At 39.4% G+C, this 15,413-nt stretch overlaps 1 protein-coding gene across 7 annotated transcripts in view; it reads left to right on the plus strand.

Annotated features, from left to right (window-relative positions):
* Positions 1–3,762: 3,762 nt before the first annotated feature.
* Positions 3,763–15,413, plus strand: part of TRPC1 (transient receptor potential cation channel subfamily C member 1) — a 65,787-nt gene continuing 54,136 nt past the window's right edge. For 2 of the 7 annotated variants that reach the window (XM_040480385.1, XM_040480387.1), the window contains exon 1: positions 3,763–4,265. In XM_040480385.1, the coding sequence (XP_040336319.1) occupies positions 4,091–4,265 (175 nt within the window). In that variant the 5' untranslated portion in view covers positions 3,763–4,090. The remainder of the gene's footprint in view (positions 4,266–15,413) is intronic. The other 5 variants (XM_040480386.1, XM_040480390.1, XM_040480389.1 and 2 more) reach the window with 4 other exon arrangements.

Below are 15,413 nucleotides of genomic sequence, written 5' to 3' on the forward strand. Positions count from 1 at the left end.
ATTTTCAAATGTTTTTTCCACAGCCTCCTACAAATTGGCAGTGTTTGGTTACTGCTTGTGTTACTTGGGAACAACTAACCTTCAGACCTATTTTTGTGTGAATTTTTATCAGTAGACAGATTCTGCTGCTAAAAATTGAATTCAGAAATCTATTTTCTCCATCTTCCACTGTTAGTGTAAGTGAGCAATACTGCTTTGCAACAGAAATGCTGTCACTTTGTCTCAGTGTGAATGAGTAGTCTAAATCCATCTTCTACCATTGAAAACCATACATGTTGGTAAGAGTGAGACTACTCATGGGTTTAGAATAGAATTTTTTAAATGAAATCAACAAGTGGAACTTTGAAATATATTCTTCTACAAAAGAGATTCCCTTTCCTTTTATATTTTAGTGATTGTTTTCTTACATGAAGATTAAGATATGTTCTTGCTCTAAGAAATTAATTAATGTTTTCCCTTTTGATTTTTTTCACCATATTTACTAAGTTATCTGATTTACATGAAATTTGGCACTTTAGAGTGTTCTTTTTCTCCTAAAATAATAAAAATTCTGTGTATGTACAAATGTGTCAGTGTTTGTTTCATTTAAAGAATATACAACCGGGGCGCCTGGGTGGCGCAGTCGGTTAAGCGTCCGACTTCAGCCAGGTCACGATCTCGCGGTCCGTGAGTTCAAGCCCCGCGTCGGGCTCTGGGCTGATGGCTCAGAGCCTGGAGCCTGTGTCTGATTCTGTGTCTCCCTCTCTCTCTGCCCCTCCCCCGCTCATGCTCTGTCTCTCTCTGTCCCAAAAATAAATAAACGTTGAAAAAAAATTTTTTTAAAAATAAAGAATATACAACCTTGAAAATTAATCTATCATAAGTTTATTTTCAAGAAAAGAAAATAACTTTTTTTAATTAGTAAAATAAAATTTGTATTAGATTTTTTTGGGGGAATGAAGGTGGTTCTCTGTTTTGTTTTTGGTTTTCGTTTTTTTTTTACCAAATCATACTCCCTTCTGGTTCTTTAATATGAAGTTTTTTAGTAAAGAAAACTGCATTATTACTACAATTTAGTTTGTACTGAAATAATTTGAGGTAACCAGTTCATTAATATACATTTGTTATGAATCAGGTAAAATGCTAGAAATATGGGGATTCCGCTGAGAAAAATATAGACAGTTTCCTGACTTCATAAATCTTGCATCCGAGTGGAGAGAGATAATAAATAGGAATTTTAGGTAGAGATAAAATGCAGTAGGGGAAATAAAATAGTAATGTGATAGAGACTGACTTGGGAACAGGGGTGAAGACTTTTAGTTTGGATGCTCAGGAATGGTCTCTGTAAGGATGTGATATTCAGACTGAAATAGGAATGAGGAGGAGATAGGTGATACATGTTCAGCAGAGGGAACAAAATACAAAGGCTCTGAGCCAGGAAAAGTCGTAGGCATTTAAGGAAAAGAAATAGGTAAATATGGCCTAAGAGGAGTGAGGGAGAGGCACAGAGTTTGGAGACGTAGATAGGATCTGTCCTACTTTTAAGACCAGCTCTGAATCTGGATTTTTCTCTTCTCCAACTGAAGTTGTTGGCTCTTCTTTTGTACCTGCAGGTTGTTGAATTGCTGTAAGTAATGTGTTGCTTGTAAATCTTACACGCCATTGTTCCCCATAACTCTGTCATTGATCTTACTATCACCAATGCACAATAAACTCATCATATAGGGGGATGTTAAAATACTCCAATTTATGCTGCATAAAATATGTACCAGTGAGGCAAGAGAGAAAAATATGCTGCATCTGAGATGATTCAAAAAGTTTTCTGAAGAACAGAATGCATTTGCAATACTGGCTTACTTTGAAAAAGGAAAAATCCTCGAATACTTTGCCTCCTAGGATTATCTATGAACATAGGGTGGAATTCCTCTGAATCTAAGAAACTAATCCAGCTGCTGTGAGAGTTCTTATGGATGAGAAATCACAAACCCAGAAGCTTGAAAAGACCAGATTAAAATTTTTTTATACTTTTGAACCATCTGAATTTTTACCCTCCAACACTCTGGAACTTTTGGATGGATCAGGGTTAGAGTTGTTCTGCTACTGAGTAAAAATTTTACTAGACTATGAAGACTGTAACTACATATATAAACAAAATGTGTAAGTAAGCACATATATATAAACCCACATATGTATTTGTGTTCAGTGGCCACAAATTAACACTGAAAATTTTTGATATTCCACCAAATATACAAACTTGGAAACGGTATAGAATGAGGGAGATTTGTGATAGAGATAAGCTAAAATGATTCAATAGATAATCGGCCATTTTGGAGTAAACACATGACAATGTTTGGAAAGGTGGCCAATCTTGTCATCTACCTAGGGCCTCTTAGAGAAGATCTAAATAAGACTTTGAATGGTAACAAAGATTTATATTTAGAAAATCTGGTAGTGTTGGCAAGAACAGATATAGAGCAAATCAACCTGAATAGAATAGGAAGTACTTCCCTCAAATATAAGATATTCTGAAGTAAATTTATGTATTGGCTTTAAAAACCTAAAGCACCAAGGGCACAATTTTGATTTTTGTATAGTTGTTGTGAGAAGCAATAAGAATTATTCAAGAGATATAATTTGTAGTTTTACCCCCTAGTTTTAAAGGTGAAAAAATCTACTTTTTCAAAGCAGTTTAAGACGAATTTTTAATGTTTATTTTTGAGAGACACAGAGGGAGAGAGAGAGAGAGATGGGGGGCGGGGAGTAGAACGAGTGGGGGAGGGACACAGAGAGAGAGAGAGAGAAAGGGAGACATAGAATCCGAAGCAGGCTGGGCGCTGTCAGCCCAAAGCCAGACTTGGGGCTCAAACCCACCAACAGTGAGATCATGATCTCATGACCTAAGCGGAAGTCAGACGCTCAACGATTAACAGACAGCTACCCAGGCGCCCCCCCCCCCGCCCCCAGCCTCGAATCTGCTTTAAATAAGTTTGCTTTAAAAATAATTATTCAGGTAGGTAGTACTTCAGTTAGCGCTTCAGTCAGCTTTTGCTCAACACACATTTATAAAATCAAATTTATAAATGTGAAGACAAACCTCTGGAAGGACTGTAATTAGAGTAGATCCTAAAAATATGCTTATCCAATGGTTACGTGTTGGTACACGTGAATTACATGTGAATAAAGGTATACCATCAGGAATCTTATGCCAATTTTATATCACAGACAAGTTGTTAAAAAATAGTCTAGAAATGAGTATAGCTAGCCCAAACACACAGACAAGGTCAAGTCCGGTGGCGTGGCCAGGCAGAGGACCCAAACACGAAATATTCAGACAATTCCATAGGCGGGGTCGACTAAACGTTAAGTCGTCAGAGGCTCAATTAACCATACCCATGCGTATTTATGTGCAGCAGGAGACGGTAAATTACCTCAAATCAGAAACCCAGGTGTGGGGAGGACGCACTGGGGTCTTCGCCTTTTCCTTAGCAATTAGAAGCCTTCAGAGGCCGCAGCTGACAGACGAGGAACGGGGGGCGGGACGCAATAGACCCCGCCCCCACAACAGGCCCTGCCCACCACCGAAACGACCCCGTAGTCGTCGCTATAGCGGAGCGGAAGATGACGTGAGGAGAGTCGCGAACATCTCCAGGCGCAGCTGGGCTGGCGGTTCCCACATCCCGGGAGCCCGACGTGCGCAGAATCGCTCTAGGAGCTCCTTTCCCACAGATCTCTCATCCTCCTCCCGGGCCGGGCCGCCCACCGCGCGGCCCCTGCGGCTCCTGGCACGGCCCCGCGCTCGGCTGCCGCCCTGGCGCGCGCCACTCTGTCGTCCCCGGAGGGGCGCGGACCGGCTCGGCCCGGGCGCCGGAGGCTGGGGAGGGGGCGCTGGCCCCGGGGCCGCGCATGCGCCGCCACCAATCTGGGGCTGTCGGTGGAGGGCGAGTGCTGGTTTCGAGGGGAGGCGACGCCCTTTGGGGCCAACGGGCCGCGCGCTGAGGCGGCTGTGGGAACGACTCATCCCTTTTCCAGCCCTGGGGCGGGGCTGGGGTCGGGGTCGGGGCTGGTGGGGGCCCCGCCTCCGTCTCCTGGCCTGCCCCCTTCATGGGCCGCGATGATGGCGGCCCTATACCCGAGCACGGACCTCTCGGGCGCTTCCTCCTCCTCCCTACCTTCCTCCCCATCCTCCTCTTCGTCGCCGAACGAAGTGATGGCGCTGAAGGATGTGCGGGAGGTGAAGGAGGAGAACACCCTGAATGAGAAGCTTTTCTTGCTGGCGTGCGACAAGGGTGAGAGCTAGGCCCCTTTCTCCACTTCAGGGCGCCCCTGCCCTGCACACCCTTCGCCCTCTCCCCAGCCTCACTTTGGGGCACTCTTTCCTCACGCGCCGAGCGTCTGTACCCGCCGCGTCCGTTGTCTCGCCCGGGCCGCCCGGCGCCGCCTCTGAGAGTGGAGCTGGCGGGCGGGAGCAGCCGGCGAGCAGCCCTCCGAGCGCCGCACCTGGGGCGGCGGTTCTGGCCGTGGCCTCCCTTTGTGGGGTTCCGTATTTAGGTAGCGATGTGGGAACCCAGACCCTCGGGTTTTAGCCCCCGCCTCTGCTACTAACCCCCTGAATGACTTGGTCTCCCTCTCGGGGCTTCTGTTCTTTCTCTCTGGAAGCCCAGAGGGTTTGTCTAGTTTTGGATCTCCTAGTCCGAAAATTCCATGACCTTGTTTAAGGTTCCTCGTGTTTATGGGCTCTCAGCTATACTTGTATTATTTAGCTTCAGCCACCCAGTGCCTTGGTGTTCATTGACTGTTGAATGGCATTCGGTATGTCAATATCCTAGGGGGAGATAAAGACAGGCGTGGAGAAATTATGCCTTAGTGCCAAACTTTTTTTTTAATTTACTGTACTTTGTTCGTGCTTTTCATTGGAGAAGAAAGTTTATTGCTCCTGAGTCGTCTTCGGGGAAAAAATGGTAGTGCAAAACAATTACAGGGCAAAAATGTGAAATATGTTTAATGAGTTTTCTTTAAAAAGAAAATAAAAACCTAGAAATCAATTGTTTTTACGGCCATAATAAAATCTCTTCATTTTAACATGCTTTCTGTTGGTACGTATAATAATAGGAATGGGAAATTGCCCTAAGACAGCTTTTATTTCCTACATGTAAGAAAGAGCTGTGATTTTTCTCTTTCTAAATTTATTAAGTTGCCTTACAATGGCCATGCTCACTTAGGCACACTGTTTAGGATCATGCACACTTCCAAAACATAAACCCAAAGAGCAGCTTACACTGTGAAAGGATTAACTACAGAGGATTTTTTTTTGTCTGTGTGTATGAGCGAGTTTTTAATAAATCACAGCCTCTCTAACCTCTTACCACTTTTGAAATAGGATTTTATTTACACAACTTTTTGAAAACACATTGACATGTAAACAAAGTCTACCTATGTGTGTTGTCAGACACTTTTACGTTCTTATGTAATAGTATTAAATTAGGAAAGCCTTTGTTAAAGTCCACCATGGACACAGCTTTGAATAGTCTTGGAAATGTAAAGAAACATAGGATATATGTTTATAACCTCACAAAAGTTATTGTCGATTATGTAAAGTTACTTAGTATTACTGAAGTGGGTTATCTGAGTTCTCTTCCCTCAAGGATTCTCCCAGAGGGGAAGGGACAAGATTGTGTTATACTAGAATGAGTAAGTGGCTGCTGCATCTACCCCAGCTTACTGAGCTGTGGTTATTTTAAAGCAAGCAAAGTATGTCAAGAAAGGGCATTTAATGTTGCTGTCAAATTGAGGACAGAGGAATGCCATATGTGGTTGGAGTAAGTACTTATATGTATATTTAGAATTATTGCATGGTATACCTCAAATTAAAGTTTTAATATGTAATAGTTTTGAAGCCTATCTAGTAGTGTCCGTTGAAATAGCTTCCAATTCTTTGTCAGTTTCCCATTTTGTAAAATCATTAAGATTCTTGGGAGAGGTTTGGATTTTTGGGGCTGGGGTGAAAAGTAAATAAGCATGCTTTTTTTTCCCCCCTCTATAATAGAGACAAAAAAGTTTTTTTTTTGCTTATCCCAAGCAGGCTCCATGCTATCAGCACAGAGCCCGATGCCAGGCTTGATCCCAGGAACTGTGAGACATGACCTGAGCTAAAATCAAGAGTCTGCTGCTTAACCAACTGAGCCGCCCAGGCACTCCTAGAATTTTTTTAAATGAGTGCAATTAAATAGGTATTTTCTGTTTCAGGTGTGTTAAATTCTTGGCTTAGATTTGGAAAAAATGGCTTAAATTACATATATTTATGGTATGTTTACATTGGAAAAATAAATTGGAGTTACAGCAGTGCTTTTTTGTTTACATGTTTGTATTCACTAATAGTGTTAAACTTTTAGTGTACCTGAACCAAATCTAAAAGTGAGAAGTTTGCTGAAGTAGGTATAGCTTCCACTGTTGGAGCTTTCACCAAATCAAATGGCAAACATTTACTAAAACAGCCATTAGGGTAGATTGCATATACTTTTCAAAGGTGATTTCATTTCATCCTGACAACCCCATTAGCCAAATCTCTTGTTATACCTATTTTACAAATGAGGAAAATGAGGCTTAGCAATGTTTTAAAATCACTTTGCCCAAGGTTACATTAGCTAGGAAATGGTAGAATTGAGATCTATATTGAGCCTCCGCTCTTAGCCACTGTGTTACATTAATCTAGTTGTAGCTGAATGAATGAAAGTAATTCGTATTAGAGAAGACATCTAAATTTGGACTTGTTAGTTAATGATTAAACTTGATCTCCTATGAATGTTTCATAAACCTTGTTTCTGTGGGTTCTGTTTATCCAATAAAAGTAAAAAGCTGTAATAGCACTAGAACAGATCCATTCTAGAATATCTATATTTATCTTCCTTTTCATTTAGCAATCCTACTCTACATGTACAAAATGATTATAATATATTCCACTTAGGGAGAATTCCTAAAAGATAAAGTGGTCATTGTGTATGTTAGTGGGTGGGTGGCTTTTTGAAAGGTCTGTACAGATTGAAGAGCAAAGAAAAAACGTAGGAAAGAAAAAGATTTTATGTTTGATTTTATAGTTTGTATAGCTGGCTTTTATGTAAATGAGCTCAATAGATACAGGCAAGTGCTGATCAGGTAGTGGCTACTTAATAGTGGCTGTTATTTATCTTGAAAGTAGGTCAGAAGCATGTATCATTGGTTCTTTGTGTAAAATTTAGAAGAAAAAGTCAAAGTTCCTGTACCAGTGACATCAAGTTAAGTCTGTTCTCACCCTCCCCCCCCCCCCACCCCGTCCCTAGTAAAATTCTCAGCAAGTACACTCATATTCTTTATAGACAGAATGCTGCAACTCAGGTGAAAGTTAATTGAAACAAGGGCTGGCTATTTTATGAAATATTAAGCAAGATTCTTATCACCTGCCCCTTTCCTCTCTGAGAGTTAATGTGATAATGAGCCACTTTGATTTGTGGAGCCTGTGGTTTACTCAGGCCTGCTGGCTGGAGAAAGGGTTAATTTGTTTAGGCTCTTTTAACGCAACTGGAGAGGATGGTAGCTTTTAGTATGCATTCATGAGCTAAAGCATGTATTAACCCTTTAATGTGCTGACGATCAGTTCTTGTGCAGAAAAATGGAGTGATGAAAAGACCTTAGTCTGGATTCATTCCCTGTCAGCTTCCCATGAAGGGTATTTTCAGGAAATTCTATGTGCAATTAATGAGTCAGGATGCCCTTCTTGAAATTTCAGTATGGGGGCACAGGAGGGATGGAGAGAGCTGTCCTTGGGCTCAATCTAAAGTCTTGGGTCACCTTTGTGATAGGATTTTGCTGCATTGTGTGGGAGGGCGCCTTGATGACTGAATGCTTACATGAACTTTGCATCCGTTTGGGCTAAGCATGCTTTTAAGATGGGTGACATTTTTGGGAGAAGTAATACCAAGCTGCCGTATTAATAACACCTTAATATATTTAATGGGGCTTTTTTTTTTTAGCTATTTGATGTAAAATAAATTTTATATAAACTCATAAAGGATATAAACTAAAGTTTTATTCAACTTGCAGCATCACTGTGAATTGGGTCTCAAGTCATGTACCAGACTCTCATTACAAAGTAAACATTGCTTCTAATTGTTTTTCTAATGGATTCAAGAATATACTGTTAATAATTCTTAATTTATCAACTCACTATTAAAAAATGTATCACCTTCTAGGCTGTATAATTTTTTCCTATAGCAGATTGAATCTTTTTTGCCGGATGATATTCATTATCATTAATAGTCTTCATTAACAGTCATAAATGACTAAGAAATTACAGTAATTTCTTTTTTAAAAATATTCAAACATACCATATATATGAGTATCTTTAATTTTGAAGGTTTCACTTATAACAATATGATTACAACTCATGGGGGGCATCTATGATAAATAGTGGGGTTTGCACATTTGGGTAAAACTACATTTTTTTAATAAGTTTATTTTTAGAGAGAAAGAGAAAGAGAGTGCATGTGCACGTGCCTGAGCGGTAGAGGGGCAGAGAGAGGGAGAGAGAATCCCAAGCAGGCTCTTCACTGTCAGCATAGAGCCCGACTTGTGGCTCGAGCCCACGAACCATGACCATGAGATCATGACCTGAGCAGAAGTTGGATGCTTAACTGAATGAGCCACCCAGGTGCTTCTGGGGAAAACTACATTTTTAAGTCATCTCCACTGTAAAAGTCTTGTGGGTATTTTATTTTTTTAAGATCTGGTTGAAGCTAATTTGAAGTTTGCTATAGAGTTAACATTTTAATCAGTGTTGTCACTATTTGTATTTATAGATCCAGTAACTGAATTTGATCACGTCTTTGTATTTTTTTACTTCGTCATTTTTTTCCTTTTAATAAAATCTTTTAAGTGTTTTCAGTTAATAGTTCAATTTCAATGCTGCTGTTGAGGGGTGCCTGGATGGCTCATTCGGTTGAGTGTCCAGCTTCGGCTCAGGTCATGATCTCACACTTCGTGAATTCGAGCCCCACATCAGGCTCTGTGCTGACAGCTCAGAGCCTGGAGCCTGCTTCAGATTCTGTGTCTCCCTCTCTCTCTGCTTCTCCCCTGCTCACACGGTGTCTCATTCTCTCAAAAATAAATAAAGATTAAAAAAAAAATTCAAAAGAATGCTGTGGTTGACACACTCAAAAAGTTTGTTACAGAAACTTGGTTTCAATAGCTTTACAATTTTTTTTTGACTGATAAATTCTCCCATACTTCACAACTAACTGAAAATTTGGATTCTATAAAATTAAACTAAACTGAGCAACATTAATGCTCCCATTTTAGTGATACTGAAATTTACTGTCATATGCCTGAAAATAAAATGAGGTGCTAATGAAGAAAAAAATGGAATCACCTATTCTTAATTGATATTGTAATTTTTCTCCACTGTCTTTCTTAAGAGTTTAAGTTGGCCAAGGTGAATTTGTTGCTAAGGATTCATGAATTACTCTGGTATTTATGTACTATTTCATTTTTATTTATTTATATTTATTTTTTTTATATAATTTATTGTCACATTGGCTTCCATACAACATCCAGTGCTTATCCCAACAAGTGCTCTCCTCAATGCCGATCACCCACTTTCCCCTCTCCCCCACCTCGCCATCAACCCTCAGATTGTTCTCATTCCTTAAGAGTCTCTTATGGTTTGCTTCCCTCCCTCTGGGTACCTTTTTTTTCCCCTCCCTCACCCCCATGGTCTTCTGTTAAGTTTCTCAAGATCCACATATGAGTGAAAGCATACGATATCTGTCTTTGTCTGACTGACTTATTTCACTTAGCATAATACCTTCCAGTTCCATCCACATTCCTGCAAATGGCCAGATTTCATTCTTTCTCATTGCCAAATAGCATTCCATTGTATATATAAACCACATCTTCTTTATCCATTCATCAGTTGATGGACATTTAGGCTCTTACCATAATTTGGCTATTGTTAAAAGTGCTGCTATAAACATTGGGGTATGTGCGCCCCTGTGCATCAGCACTCCTGTATCCCTTGGGTAAATTCCCAGCAGTACTATTGCTGGGTCATGAGGTAGTTCTGTTTTTAATTTTTGAGGAACCTCTGTACTGTTTTCCAGAGTGGCTGCACCAGCTTGCATTCCCACCAGCAATGCAAAAGAGATCCTCTTTCTCCTTATCTTCGCCAATATCTCTTGTTGCCTGAGTTGTTAATCTTAGCCATTCTGACAGGTGTAAGGTGATATCTCAGTGTGGTTTTGATTTTTATTTCCCTGGTGAGTGACGTTGAGCATCTTTTCATGTGTCTGGCCATCTGGATGTCTTCTTTGGAAAAGTGTTTATTCATGTCTTCTGCCCATGTCTTTACTGGATTATTTGTTTTTTGGGTGTGGAGTTTGGTGAGTTCTTTATATATTTTGGATACTAACCCTTTATCCGATATGTCATTTGCAAATATCTTTTCCCATTCCTTGGGTTGCCTTTTAGTTTTGTTGATTGTTTCCTTTGCAGTGCAGAAGCTTTTTATCTTGATGAGGTCCCAACAGTTCATTTTTGCTTTTAATTTCCTTGACTTGGAAGATGTGTCAAGTAAGAAATTGCTGTGGCTGAGGTCAAAGAGGTTTTTTTCCTGCTTTCTCCTCTAGGGTTTTGATGGTTTCCTGTCTCACATTCAGGTCCTTCCTCCATTTTGAGTTTATTTTTGTGTATAGTGTAAGAAAGTGGTCTAATTACATTCTTCTGCATGTGGCTCTCTAGTTCTCCCAGTACCATTTGTTAAAGAGACTGTCTTCTTTCCATTGGATACTGTTTACTGCTTTATCAAAGATTAGTTGGCAATGCATTTGTGGGTCCAATTCTGGTTCTCTACTCTATTGCATTGGTCTGTGTGTCTGTTTTGTGCCCATACTATACTGTCTTGATGATTACAGCTTCGTAGTAGAGGCTAAAGTCTGGGATTGTGATGCCTCCCATTTTGGTTTTCTTCTTCAATATTATTACTTTGGCTATTTGGGGTCTTTGTGGTTCCATACAAATTTTAGGATTGCTTGCTTTAGCTTTGAGAAGAATGCTGGTGCGATTTTGATTGGGATTGCATTGAATGTGTAGATTGCTTTGGGTAGTATTGACATTTTGGCAATATTTGTTGTTCCAATCCATGAGCATGGAATGTTCTTCCATTTCTTTGTGTCTTCAATTTTCTTCATAAGCTTTCTATAGTTTTCAGCATACAGATCTTTTACATCTTTGGTTAGGTTTATTCCTTGCTATTTTATGGTTCTTGGTGCAGTTGTGAATGGGATCAGTTTCTTTATTTCTCTTTCTGTTGCTTTGTTATTGGTGCATAAAAATGCAACCAATTTCTGTACATTGATTTTGTACCCTGCAATTTTGCTGAATTCATGTATCAATTCTAGCAGACTTTTGGTGGAGCCTATCGGGTTTTCCATGTAGAGTACCATGTTGTTTGCAAAAAGTGAAAGTTTGGCTTCATCTTTGCCAATTTTGATGCCTTTTATTTCATTTCGTTTTCTGATTGCTGATGCTAGGACTTCCAACACTATGTTAAACAACAGTGGTGAGAGTGGACATCCCTGTCGTGTTCCTGATCTCAGGGGGAAAGGCTCTCAGTTTTTCCCCATTGAGGATGATATTAGCTGTGGGCTTTTCATAAATGGCTTTTATGATGTTGAAGTATTCCTTCTATCGCAACTTTCTTGAGGGTTTTTATTAAGAAAGGATGCTGTATTTTGTCAAATGCTTTTTCTGCATCTATTGACAGGATCTTCTAGTTCTTTTCTTTTAATAATGTGATGTATCACATTGATTTGCGAATAGTGAACCAGCCCTGCAGCCCAGGAATGAATCCCACTTGATCATAGTGAATAATTCTTTTTATATGCTGTTGAATTCGATTTGCTAGTATCTTATTGAGAATTTTTGCATCCATGTTCATCAGGATATTGGCCTGTGGTTCTCTCTTTATGCTGGATCTCTGGTTTGGGAATCAAAGTAATGCTGGCTTCATAGAATGAGTCTGGAAGTTTTCCTTCCATTTTTATTTTTTGGAACAGCTTGAGAGGGATAGGTACTACCTCTGCTTTAAATGTCTGGTAGAATTCCCCAGGGAAGCCATCTGGTCCAGGACTCTTATTGGGAGATTTTTGATAACTTATTGAATTTCTTCACAAGTTATGGGTCTGTTCAAATTTTCTGTTTCTTCCTGTTTGAGTTTTGGTAGTGTGTGGGTCTTTAGGAATTTGTCCATTTCTTCCAGGTTGTCCAGTTTGTTGGCATATAATTTTTCATAGTATTCCCTGATAATTGCTTGTATTTCTGAGGGATTGGTTGTAATAAATCCATTTTCATTCATGGTTTTATCTATTTGGGTCCTCTCTTTTCTTTTGGAAAAGCCTGGCTAGAGGTTTATCAATGTTGTTTATCTTTTCGAAAAGCCAACTCTTGGTTTCATTGATCTGTTCTACTGTTTTTTTGGACTCTGTGTTGTTTATTTCTGCTCTGATCTTTATTCTTTCTCTTCTGCTGGGTTTGGAGTGCCTTGCTGTTCTGCTTCTAGTTCCTTTAGGTGTGCTGTTAGATTTTGTATTTGGGATTTTTCTTGTTTCTTGAGATAGGCCTGGATTGCAATGTATTTTCCTCTCAGGACTGCCTTCGCTGCATCCCAAAGTGTTTAGATTGTTGTATTTTCATTTTCATTTGTTTCCATATATTTTTAAATTTCTTCTCTAATTGCCTCGTTGACCCATTCATTCTTTAGCAGGATGTTCTTTAACATCCATGCTTTTGGAGGTGTTTCAGACTTTTTCCTGTAGTTGATTTAAGTTTCATAGCATTGTGGTCTGAAAGTGTACATGGTATGATCTCAATTCTTTTATATTTATTGAGGGCTGTTTTGTGACCCAGTATATGATCTATCTTGGAGAATGTTCCATGTGCACTCGAGAAGAAAGTATATTCTGCTGCTTTGGTTGTTGCTAAGGGTTCACGAGTTACCCTGCTATTTTATATACTATTTCATTTAATTAATTAATTAATTAATTTACTTTATTTATTTTTAAAGATTTTATTTTTATTCTCTACACCCAATGTGGGGCTTGAACTCACAACTCCAAGATCAAGAGTCAAATGCTCCACCAACTGAACTAGCTAGGTGCCCCCAATACTATTTCATTTTTTTAAATGTTTATTTTTTAGAGAGAGAGTGAGTATGTGTGCATGTGCAGGCAAGCAGGGGAGGGGCAGGGAGAGAGGGAGACAGAGGATCCAAAGCAAGCTCCATGCTGATAGTGGAGAGCCCGATGTGGGGCTCAAGCTGGCGAATTGGGAGATAGTGACCTGAGCCGAAGTTGGATGCTTAACCAACTGGGACACCCAGGCACCCTAATAGTATTTAATTTTTTTAAATTGCTATCTAGGACTCACTACATTGTTTTTATGACTGCTGGTGGGGTTGCAGCCTGCATTTTGGAAAACATTAGTCTAGAAAGATCATACTGAGTAAACAGGAGAGTTGCATAAGGTTAATGGAGAATGGTTGTGAAGCTCAGGTCCCATAGGGATTAATAAGCCACAATAAAGATTTTGGCACTTATTTGAGGTGTGATGGAAAATTATAACAATCCCCAAGATTTATTTATTTATTTTATTTATTTATTTATTTATTTATTTATTTATTTATTTATATATTTTTGAGAGAGACAGCATGTGAATAGGGGAGGAGCAGAGAGAGAGGGAGACACAGAACCTGAAGCAGGCTCCAAGCTGTCAGCGCAGAGCCCGACGGGGGCTCGAACTCACGAACTGTGAGATCATGACCTGGGCTGAAGTCGGATACTCAGCCAGCTGAGCCACCCAGGCACCCCTAAAAATTTTTTTTAATGTTTTATTTATTTTTGACAGAGAAACAGAGCATGAGTGGGGGAGGGGCAGAGAGAGAGGGAGACACAGAATCTGAAGCAGGCTCCAGGCTCTGAGCTGTCAGCACAGAGCCCAAAGCAGGGCTTGTGCTCACAGACCGCGAGATCATGACCTGAGCCTAAGTCGAAAGCTCAATGGACTGAGCCACCCAGGTGCCCCAATCCTCAAGATTTTTGAATTGAATGATAGGAATTTTAAAAAGATCAACTCTGGCTGCTGGGTGGACAGTGGATTAAAGGAGTGGGGCTAGAGCAAGGTGGACAAAATGGCCCACAGGCCAAATCCTCACCACCTGTTTTTGTGAGGCCTGCAAGCTAAGAATAGTTTTCACACTTTGCATTTCAAGTTATTGGGAATGAATCAAAAGAATAATATTTTATAATATGAAAATTATATAAAATTTGAACTTAAGTGTTCACAAATAAAGTTTTGTTGGAACACATTGGAGTTCACCTGTGTACATATAGTTTGTAATCACTTTTCTGCAGTAAGGCAGACTTGGGTATTTGCCCATAAAGCCTAAAATATTTACTCTGTGGCCCTCTATGGAAAAAGTATGTTGACCCTTGTATTAGAAGTGTAAGCAGCTATTATCAGTAAAGAATCTATTGCAGAGTTCAGGAAAGAGATGATAGTGGTTTGGACTAGGGTAGCAGTATACATGAATACAAGGGGATGAGTATGGGAACTATTTTGGAGAGGGGGCTAAGAAGGCTTGCTATTGAATTGGCATATGGGTGGAATTGATTGAAAAGTTATTTTTCCTTTACTGAAAAAGGAACCATCTAGCCAGAAAGTAAACAGATTATGTTGCATTTTCTTCTATATATTTTAAAAGATAAAAGATGCATGTAATTATTAAAAGCAACTTTAATATAAAATGAAAAGTATATATTTGTCTGATATAAAAAGGCATTTAAATTGTAATCCTTGCTCTATAACTAGCTTCTTCCTATATATTTTAAATTTACTAATCTCTTTTCTACATATACGCTCATCCTAAATTTTAGGGTTGTTCTGGGTTTAACAGTATAGCACATTGTTTTAAATGGCTTGCAAAGGTAAACTTAGGTGGAATACTTAGAAACCTAAACTATGGTTTCCTATAGGTTCTGCGACTATAGTATGTAATATTTCATTTGCATATGTGTGTCAGCTATCTCAAGGTGGTACTTTTTATTATCTTTAGGGATGAAATTTACTGATTTGGTTTTGATTTTTAAGTTTCTTTTTTCTTGTATAGCCCCCTGAGTATAATGGAAGTAGTCTTTGAAACCTTAAAGCTAGAGTATCTGACATTTGCAATAAATTACTCTTAAACAGCAATCTAAAGTTTTAAAACGTAGCAGTTGTTTCTGTCCATTTGCTGTACCTACAGTTTATAAAATTTTGTAAGAATTGTATTTATACAATTCTTTATACTTTTCTGGCTCTATCAAAAGGCTGACTGGATAATCTGAAAACCCTCTGCTTCAAATCACCTAGGAATG

The sequence above is a fragment of the Herpailurus yagouaroundi genome, unplaced genomic scaffold, assembly GCF_014898765.1.
Source record: "Herpailurus yagouaroundi ecotype Mexico unplaced genomic scaffold, PumYag 159, whole genome shotgun sequence".
Classification (NCBI taxonomy): Eukaryota; Metazoa; Chordata; class Mammalia; order Carnivora; family Felidae; genus Herpailurus; species Herpailurus yagouaroundi.